Raw genomic sequence first — 10,667 nt, 5'->3', positions numbered from 1 at the left:
TGGCTCCATTTCGATTTTGAAGGTGCAAATTGATTTTTTGGTTGACCGATCTGTGCCACGTTGTCTATGCTAACACAAAGGCCTCTAATCAGTGCCTTATCAATCCAGCTCGTTTTCTATTTAATACCCGCTAATTGCTGGATCTGTATGAATAATTATTTAATTAGGGTACAATATTCAGTTCATCAAGTCAGTGTAGCATTCCTACAAAAGGACTTGGCTACATCATACCTCTATAGCAACACATGAATTAATTCAGACACCCCATAAACCAAGTGACCTAGAATAGTAGGAAAATAACAAGCTCAATTGTGCTGTATTCCATTTAGTCGCCTGAAACATGACGCACACTAGCTTGTTATATATCTTATATAAAGACACCTTCTCATTTTCCAGAAATGTTTGTCTCCTGCGGTCTTGTCACGTCGATTGCATCTCGTCAATGGTTAACTCACACTGAAGTCTCGATCATAAGAGCTTGGGCGGCGTCACCTCCAAATCTTTGAAAGACAAAGGTTGCCAGATATCGTATGTACCCATATCGATATTATGAAAAAAAATATTATTATAGAGGCCGATGGAAGAAATATACAGTTTTGGATTAAAAAATGCAGGCATGTACTGACTAAAATCTCGACCACAAATAATTCGTCGACTTCTTATATATTCACTGTAAAATATGAATTTCAGAATTCCGCCGGACCGACCCCATGAAAGGGTTCAATGGTTTAAACATTTAGTTGATGACAGGTCACATGGACCTTTGTACTTGCTTTATATGTATTTAAAAAACTATCTACTGTTGATTGACCAATCGGAGTGCTCAATTCAGGGTGTTTTATCTACTCGTAAAGCCTTGGTCACCAAATTCCAGAAACGAATGACAGCGCCGTAGTAAGGTACTGTCCAATCAAAAGTGAACATGTCATATTCTGTAGACATCTGGTACGTTTTAATATTCAAATTTGGTAACACAGCGGAAACCAGCTGCAACACAAAATCTGCTGTGCCCTAGGGCATTTATATAATGTGCCCTAGGGCATTTATAGGATGTTCCATTACATTGGAAGGCTATTTCACAAATAAAAGTTTTAATTCATATCCTAAACATGTTACATTGACAAAGGGGACGGTTGACGTAAACACATTGAAAACGAAAATATATCAGTTAGGGGCGATAGTTTTTAAGTCGGATAAAACCCTCATACTCGGGCTCTTCTGGTATATAAAGTCCAACCCTACGATAAAATGTCTCGGCCTGCGGCCTCGACATTTTATCGTTGGGTTGGACTTTATATACCAGAAGAGCCCGAGTATGAGGGCTTTATCCTATACAAGAAAATGCTTTGCTTCGTATGAAATAAAATGACTATTTAGAAGAGTAAATTCCGCTCCTAGCTCCATGTTGTAATATAAAAGAAATAAACAATAACTGCACTTCATGTGAAAAGAATAATGGTAGTTCTCTTTTTGGAGAATGTGGTGGCCCTGAAAAGGGCCGTTTGGGTATGGGTTTGTAGCTTGTAATCTAACCGCCGAAACCGTACAGAGTACGGCCCTGGCGTTTTCAGAGCGTAGACCACATCCTGGCGGTGACGGTCTTTCTCTTGGCGTGCTCGGTGTAGGTGACCGCATCACGGATGACGTTCTCCAAGAAGACCTTGAGTACACCACGGGTTTCTTCGTAGATGAGACCAGAGATACGCTTGACACCACCACGACGGGCCAGACGACGGATAGCTGGCTTGGTGATACCTTGGATGTTATCACGCAGAACCTTACGATGACGCTTGGCGCCTCCTTTTCCCAGACCTTTGCCTCCTTTGCCACGACCAGACATAATTGCTATTCACTGGAATATGAAGTCCGGAATCGAAAAACACGTGTATATAACGCACTTGTGAACGCAACAGAAAACATAGTTTAAGATTAAATCTTAATTCACGTGATGTTGTTAAAGATTCCCGCCAAGTAACACACAAAAGACTTGTTACAATCTGATTGGTCCATTAATGCATAACATTAACATTTCCGTCCAGGTGCAGTCAGGCTGTGGTCTAGCCGATATCATATCATGCATATCTACCGGGACGACATTGCCTAGGGCGAGGACAACTATGCTATGATACAAAAAACTCCTAAAGTCATAAGGTCACGTCAAACAGCTGTGTTTCCGGTAGCTCTGCGCGGCAGGGCTGTGTGTTACCGGAGTTATGGCTCCCTCCACATGTGACATGTAATGCCGGTAACACAAAGGCCTGCTACGCAGAGCTATGTTTCCGGTAACCCGATGTACCCTTGAATAACAGCCGTTCCTAGAATCTTTTGTCTGCATTTTCAAATTTTTGTCAGTATACTCTGTTATTTTATGGTACTTGATGTGTCTCAGCTAACAAGACAAAAAATAGACACTGCTCTGACCTACGTATACAATTATATTCGGTAAGCATGTTACTAGAAACACATATTTATAATTTGACCTAATATTCTACAACTCACGAAGTTATATATATATATATATATATATATATATATATAATATATATATATATATATATATATATATATACTATATATATATATAAATATATATATACGAAAATGGTTTGCTTGTCAATGCAGGCAAAGTATAGTGCTCAATGCATTTCTGCAGGGCGGTAATACTGAGAATCTAGGAACTTGTAGTTGTCACTCTACAGGCTGTTTCATGCGCTGATGATTGCTTAGCGCATGAAACAGCCTGTAGAGTGACAACTACAAGTTCCCAGATTCTCAGTATATATATATATATATATATATATATATATATATATATATATTGTATGAATGTACGGTATCTTCTTGTGTAGACGGTGATTTTAGAAACCAGCTTGGGGCGATAATGCTTAAAACTCTATCAGCATAATGTTCTTAGGTATCATGTAGCTTCGAAAATTGAGTAACGAAATCGCCGATATATATCGGATAATAATTGTCAGGGATTTCACAGACTCGACACGACTTGGAAAACGAAGTGTAGTATCTTTTAGTATCAATATTTATCGGTAAAAGATGCGAAGTCAAAATTCGACACTAGAAAAAATATCCACAGTCCCTCTAGGGGCCATGAGATATTCTTCAAAAATCGGTAAATCGGGCTTAAAATTCAATGACGCGTTTTGTTTTGATGACATGTGTCAATTTGCCAACCTTACGTAAGGGTCCACCCCCCCAATACGTACAGGTTTTGGAGTTCACATAGACGATGTCCGGAGGCAACTCCGAGAACAAACATATTTTTGCGCAGGAATCAACATATATAATAATAATAATAATAATATTTTTATTGCTTGCTTGTAAATATAGGATTTACATCACATTTGTGGCAATAAAAGTGTGATACAAAAATAAGTTAAATTTTCTTCAATAAAGATAAAGTATTAAAGTATAATAATAGTAGCTAATAGTAAATATAACTAGGTATTTCTTTGTTTATATAAAGTAAAAATATAATCTACAAGTCGTTCATTAAAAGATAACTTTGTTTTGTTAGTAGAGAAATAAGCTGATTTTTAGTATCGTCGTTTGGGAAATTAATACTATACGAGTATTGCTAATATAAAAGGGTACGATCTGGATAGTATCAGCTAAATATATGCCAGTGCTTCGCAAGTTTTATCACTGTCACACGGCGACTGCTATGAGATCACAACATTTCAACACTATCGTCTGCAAAAACCTCAAAATTAATGCGTTCTGTTTACTATGGTGGCATATAGGATGTGAGGGCAGGATCTGCAAATTGATTTTTTATGAATTTTAAAAACTTAGACAACACTGCCGTTGGATTTTGCCGACTTGCAATTATTTGATCCTTGTTTGTTTTTTCATTTATCGGTGATACAGTTATGTCGAGGTTCGCAAATGCAGGATGCCCTCAATTTTCAGTTTTTTGCTCTACCATATCTCCCCATGGATATTTCTGTACATCAGTGATCTCCCCCAACGTGTCTTTCGTACTGTGTTTCAGATATGTCGCACCTCTTGGTGGAGTAAGTTCTTTTGCTCTTAGAAAATCTATGATTGAATTTGCCCCGCACATAGTGAGGAAAGATTATGGCGGCCATGTCAAGTTGAAATTGTTATTGTCAATTTGTCAACCGTCCAAATGGCATAATGACCTCTAAAGAGCAAAGTTTTAATATCAGTAAGTCCCTCGAGTGAAATGTGTGACTATTTGTTGTTTTTTTTTTCTGTTGAATAGTTTTTATACCTGACATAATTTCTCAGCCGGGATTAATAAATATTTGTATTTTGTTGCGTTGTATTGTATCGGTTTTCTGTCTATTACGTTAAATGTTATTGCTATCTCAGACACGGAAATACTAAATTTAATATTTCCACCAATTTCCAAGAGGTTGGGTACCATGTTACACTGTCGGATATCTATCTATCTATTTGTTTGCTATTCGTCACGAAATCAAGTCGTTTTTCTCTCGGTTGATGAGATAATAAGAAATTATAAATCTTTCCGATATATACTACAACCATTTCTTCCTTTTATTGTATGGTATATGGATATATATAGACCTAATAGTTTTCAATATTAAAGTGGTATCGATGGACATTTGAAATATAAACATCGTTTGCTTTAAAGTTACGGTAGTTCTCTTTTTTGAGGATGTGGTGGCCCTGAAAAGGGCCGTTTGGTATGTGTATGCTAGGCATACGATTTACTTGGAGCTGGTGTATTTAGTGACGGCTTTGGTGCCCTCACTGACGGCGTGCTTGGCAAGCTCACCGGGCAGCAAGAGACGGACAGCGGTCTGGATCTCTCTGCTGGTGATGGTGGAACGCTTGTTGTAGTGGGCCAGGCGGGAAGCTTCAGCGGCGATACGCTCGAAGATGTCGTTGACAAAGCTGTTCATGATGACATGGCTTTGGAGGAGACACCAGTGTCGGGGTGGACCTGTTTCAACACCTTGTAGATGTAGATACCATAGCTTTCCTTCCTTCGCCTCTTTCTCTTCTTGTCTCCGCTACGTGCGGCTTTGGCCTTGCCGGCCTTCTTGGCAGCTTTACCACTTGTCTTTGGAGCCATAGTGAACGACGTGAATGAGTAGTTCAGAATACCCGCCAAACGTTGGTGACGCTTATTTATGCTTCAACGTATGTAAATGAAGGATTCTTGTTGTAAGTGGGTCGTATCGCGAACGGAATAGAAAACATTCCAGTCACTTAAGTACATAATACAACTCTTTGTGTCTGTATATTCCTTTGTTAACCTATATGGCTTTGTTTCATTTGAGCTTTATTCTATTGGCCAGTACAGCAAATATCAAGATTTCATTGGCTACGACAGTCAACCGTCAGGATCCTATGGGTTGCTATAAATACGGACTGTTAGCGCGCTAAACATTATCAGTTTGAATCTGACACTAAACAGTAACGAACAAAATGTCTGGACGTGGTAAAGGAGGCAAAGCAAAGGGCAAGGCCAAGAGCCGATCCAGCCGTGCTGGTCTGCAGTTCCCCGTTGGTCGTGTGCACCGTTTCTTGCGCAAGGGCAACTACGCCCAGCGTGTCGGTGCTGGTGCTCCAGTCTACTTGGCTGCAGTGCTCGAGTACTTGGCCGCTGAAATCCTGGAGTTGGCAGGCAACGCTGCCCGTGACAACAAGAAGACCAGAATCATCCCCCGTCACTTGCAGTTGGCTGTCCGTAATGACGAAGAATTGAACAAACTTCTCGGCGGTGTCACCATCGCCCAGGGTGGTGTATTGCCAAACATCCAGGCAGTACTCTTACCCAAGAAGAGCCAAGCCAAATCGAAGTAAATCGTATGCCTAGCATACACATACCAAACGGCCCTTTTCAGGGCCACCACATCCTCAAAAAAGAGAACTACCGTTTTTTTAGTTTGTAAAGCCTTGAGCTTTCCACACGATTGATAGAGAAATCACACACTCAGAGAAAAGATGCAATTCTTACAGTAAGTTATCCAATCCACTCATTGTTGACTGTTTTCTTATTTTATCCCTAAATTTGAAGTTCAAACCGAAGCGTCAAATACTCACTCATGTCATTTAGGTTCATCAGATCATCAAAACGGTTAAAATAATGAGGGACGTTTTGCGGATTTTTCAGGAATTTTGCGCCTTCATTTTTTCTCTGATAAAGTGCAGTATACGTATAAAATTGGTATCCTCAATCTCCCTTCCTATCGGCCTTGTACGAACGTTTGTTTTATTCATTCAGCACGACCGAATATAATATAATAATCGGCGATTAATTTTTTTCTTCATTATTTGATCTCAAATCAAATGCAAAGATCTGATTGTCCATCTTTAGAGAACGAAGAAGTGCATATATCAAAACTGAGTTACATAACTTGATATTTCGTTATGTGTAGCGGTAATTCATGCATATTCTTGTATTGTGTGTGATGACATGCATTTTCGGCATAATTTAGTTTGAAACAGCTATATCGTTCCCGCAATATGTCAGTGCAGTGAGAGTTCTATTCACACAGATAGACCATTTCCGACCAAAATATCTAACTCGGGATCGAAAGTGTATATAGTGTTCTCTGGCAAGACTGCATTGTCACACGACCGAACCAACACAACATACAGATGCCTAACCATTGTAAGGGAAACTTTATCGGAGCAGGGTACATGAAAACGGTAAATGAAAGCAGGGGAAATGAAAGACTCGGAAGGCAAAAATAGACGTATGTAAGACCTAAAGATAAAGAAATAAGGATAGAAAAACTGACAAGTCCGGATACGCATTCTGACAAGCATCCAAATGCCAATCATCAAGCCCTTACAGTCCAGTGGTATGAACCCGGTTAGGTGTACGGTTGAGGGCGCTATTTCCGTACATTCACTCGGCCAGTGCCAGTTTCTAAGCACACTGGCACTTGTATTCCAGGTCAATCAAACGCGAAGTACACAGTCACTGATGTAGAACCTACTGCTAGTGTTAGTACATTCATAGCTATATACAACCACCATTGGTGGCGTTTCTACTCCCATAATTCACTTTACTTTCCATGACGAAAGTTTTGTTTTTCTTTTCTTTTCTATGAAGTCGTTGTAGTAGATTCTACACCTAACTCATCTTTCGGATGTTTTTTTAATCGAGACACAAGCGATACAACAGAGCCCGTATAGCCTTTTTTACGGTATCAACCTGAAAGCGAATAAAGTCAATTAAACTTTCAATTTCTACAGGCATACTCTATGAATGCATTTCAGACGAATTATGCCAAAGTAAATTAAAATTTACAAATGTTTTTTTATACTATTGGATTTGAAGAGAGCTTCGTGTTAACGCAAATGATATAAGGGGATTACTGTATCGTCAGGGGAGGCCGCCTTTCCATGCCTGATTAGCGAGTGCATGTTTCTCACCAGACACTAAGCTGAATGTAAACAAGGGGTGTGCTGGTTTATCGTTGGCAAAATCGCAAATTGTGTCGCATCATTTTAGTTTGTATACCAACATCGCGTAGAAGTTAAATCACTTCCCATATCTTGTCGACACTAGCAGAGCACTGCAATACAACACGCTGACGTTATGCATGTATGACTCCTCGCTGTCTGTCTCTGCCTGCCTGTCTGCCTGTCTTTCTGCATATGTCTGATCTTTTCTGTCTGTCTGTTTGTCTGTCTGTCTGTCTGTCTATCTGTCTCTCTCTTCTCTCCCTCCTCGAACTCGAACTTGATCAGCATTTAAGTGTATCGAGGCCTTCGCACGAGCACAGCACTATCAAGTGGGACATTGATCCGATGATTCAATTGATTTCCTGAAATCACGTAGGGCTTTGCTGAAATTTAACAATTGCCAACAGCTCAAAAACAACCCCTCCAAACCTTTCCGCTTCCACTACAATTCTTTCAATTAATTCAGCGACGCCATCACATAACAAACAGTATATCCGAAGCCTTTTGACTTATTCAATTAGGTTTGCAGTGTATGTTTTGTTTGTGCGCCCGGTTCGCGAGAATGCCTCGCCTTTCAAGAGACAATTCATCCGTCACACAAATCGCAACCCCTTTATGCAGAGAGGTAGTACCCTTTGTCATGTTTATGACTTCACATCACAGTATTATTCCCTTCTTTCAATCGACTGCAGGCTTCTGACCTCAGGCACGCTATCAATGCCTAAGAGTTACCCAATATACACCCCTATACACGAGGGTCAACAACTTACTCGTCCTTTACCAAAGAGATCCCGAAAAGAGACCGTGATTAAGGTTTGGTCACGTGATAGGCGCATATCACAGTCGACTATTTCTAGGCTCTGTGGTTTCTCAATGAGTGTCGCGGAAGAATACCTGTGACATACAAATGAAAAATTATCTTTCGGGTAACGCGAAACAAAGAATTCAATTACTTCGGCCTTAATATATAGACAGTCTCGCTTCTACTATGGAGACAAAAAGATGATTTATCTATCTTCAGTGTGATAAGATACCGTAGTTTATTGCAGTGACGTCGGATTGTCGCCGCTCGAGCTCTGCTCCACACGTTTATACCGAAAGTGTCAAACTTTTCCACAGACGGCCGTGAACTTAGAAATGAAGTTATCTTCCCTTTCGACGCACGTTCAATCATCCACGTTGACAGATGTTAAGATGACACGCGTAATGTTGCCATGGGGATAAGAGTGCTTACATTTCTACACCGATACTCACAATATTACACAGTCACGGTGTTTGGCTTTGGAACATGACTTCGAAATAGAGGTTAGGGTGGCAGTAGTTTTTTCTTTACTTATTTTGGCGGAGAGAAAGCGGTAGGTTTTGTTACAATTCTCAAATTTCATTTAAAAATGAAAACGAAAGAGAACCCAGAATGAAGGGAAATACAGAACACGGGATAATCGGATTGGCATTTGTTTATTTTTATTTTGACCCGGCAATACACTTAATATTGACAAATGTAAAAGGAGGAGGCTTGCATGATAGTAGAGCCTATCAACTGAGCTGTGACCTGGAGCTCTCAAAGTGTTATGTCAACACGTTGAGCGCGCATTGAACAGCTCAGTCGAATGCGCCTCGGGGACAGCAATGCGGACTCTCATACTTTCACAATATTCTTTCGGCCCACCACTTGAGGGGGCTTCTTTTGAAGCTTCCAGACTGAATACAACCTTTGCAAGCTTAGTTTTGCGAAAATCGTGATTTTATTTGCTCCATAGAGTTAACACATGGATGGCGGCCATTTTGAATTTCACTGAAACATGGGTAGACGTTGGCTAATTAGTTTCTCTGGTACCAAAATTTGCAAGGTTACCCCCAGCCGATTTTCACCTTTTTTATTCTTAAAGAGAGTGGTTGAAAGTTTGCTCGAGGAAAGTTTGAGCACAATTTAAGTCTTTTACTTTCGAGGCGTGAACTAAGTACGCGACTGTGGCCGGTAAGATATTTTGGAATTGGAAACCAAACAAACTGAGCTGATCTCATTTGAGTAGGTTTAATTGAAGGCCCAACGGTATTGTCAGATTTATCAGCAGAAAACGTGAATTCATTAAATCACATTTCTAAAAGGAATGCGCTAATGAGTATTTCACACATCCTCTAATGCAAGCAATCTATAGATACCGGTACTGTATAAGTACAAGCGATAATCATGTACAAGCGATATCTAGGTACAAGCGACAGGGTCACCAGAACCTCAGGTGACAGTTTCCGAACACAATAATCGTGTGTCAAAACGCTTTCTCGCTGAATTCCATTTAATAGAAAAGATAACAAAACCTGCTTTTTGGCCGTAGTACAATTTTTAATTTTTAGAGTTCAAGTAAACTTCGTCATGACGGTCGATTTTAGAAGTTTATGACTCGTATATTTGTGAGTCTAAGTTTGAATGAACGTACAGGTCCAGTCGCTTTAACCCTTTGAGCGCCAAAGTCAATTTTTGTCGCCTTTACAAAATATATCCTAGTCAAATTTTTTTCAGAGTTTTGCCAAAATTTTGATAAAAATCTGTAGACGTTGAAATGTGATGTCTATTTGCTCCAAAATTATCGAAACAAATGCAGAAAAATTTCATAAAAATTGGTAAAATGTTGCACATAATTTTGGTGGGAAAATTAAGGCACTCAAAGGGTTAACAGTTATTGCATACGGCTTGCTTGTTATCCGTGACACTGCCGCCAGTGTTGAAAACATTTTTGACCGAAGGTCTGTATGTTTTGTTCCGTGTGATGTTACAAGTTCATTTATTCATATCAGTTTGTGTCCCCGTTGCTAGAAGAGGAAAAATGGCATAAAGCAGTATTCATTCTTCTTAGTCAATTACTAGTGTTTGCTTTCAGAGAAAACGGTTGTTTATATACAAACCAAAAATAGTGAAAACAATTATCACAAGTTACAGGATCTGGCTCTTCAAAAACACTTTTCATCTGGCGATAGACACTTTGCAAGTATCGTTGAACCTACGCGAGTGATACCCGCCTCAGGTTCTATCCGTGCGGAAAAACTCATGGCATTTTGGTTGCGCAATGAAACTTCTCGCTTGTATAACTGTAAGGGCAATGAAGCTTTGTAGCCGTATGTCTGAGCACTTTCTTAACCTTAACGTTCACATTTTTACATATTTGTTATCACAGAACAGATTGTCCGCATAAAATCAAAAACTCTAAAACTTTGTCACCGCAACTCACACACGGTCCCGC

At 39.7% G+C, this 10,667-nt stretch overlaps 2 protein-coding genes and 1 pseudogene across 2 annotated transcripts; 1 reads left to right on the top strand and 2 right to left on the bottom strand.

Annotated features, from left to right (window-relative positions):
- Window positions 1-1,567: 1,567 nt before the first annotated feature.
- LOC139127948 (histone H4 type VIII) lies at window positions 1,568-1,841 on the bottom strand. Its single transcript, XM_070693800.1, has one exon. The coding sequence runs from the start codon at window positions 1,838-1,840 to the stop codon at window positions 1,568-1,570; it is 273 nt and encodes a 90-aa protein (XP_070549901.1). The 5' UTR covers window position 1,841.
- Window positions 1,842-4,249: 2,408 nt separating this feature from the next.
- Window positions 4,250-5,103, bottom strand: LOC139127925 (histone H2B, gonadal-like; annotated as a pseudogene).
- A 282-nt stretch (window positions 5,104-5,385) lies between these two features.
- LOC139127938 (late histone H2A.3, gonadal-like) lies at window positions 5,386-5,863 on the top strand. The gene has a single exon (XM_070693788.1). The coding sequence runs from the start codon at window positions 5,437-5,439 to the stop codon at window positions 5,812-5,814; it is 378 nt and encodes a 125-aa protein (XP_070549889.1). The 5' UTR covers window positions 5,386-5,436; the 3' UTR covers window positions 5,815-5,863.
- The last annotated feature ends 4,804 nt before the right edge of the window (window positions 5,864-10,667 follow it).

This window comes from Ptychodera flava, unplaced genomic scaffold, assembly GCF_041260155.1.
Source record: "Ptychodera flava strain L36383 unplaced genomic scaffold, AS_Pfla_20210202 Scaffold_39__1_contigs__length_1403739_pilon, whole genome shotgun sequence".
Taxonomy (NCBI): domain Eukaryota; kingdom Metazoa; phylum Hemichordata; class Enteropneusta; family Ptychoderidae; genus Ptychodera; species Ptychodera flava.
Note: the sequence above shows the minus strand (reverse complement) of the source record. Positions and strands in the feature narration are given on the sequence as shown.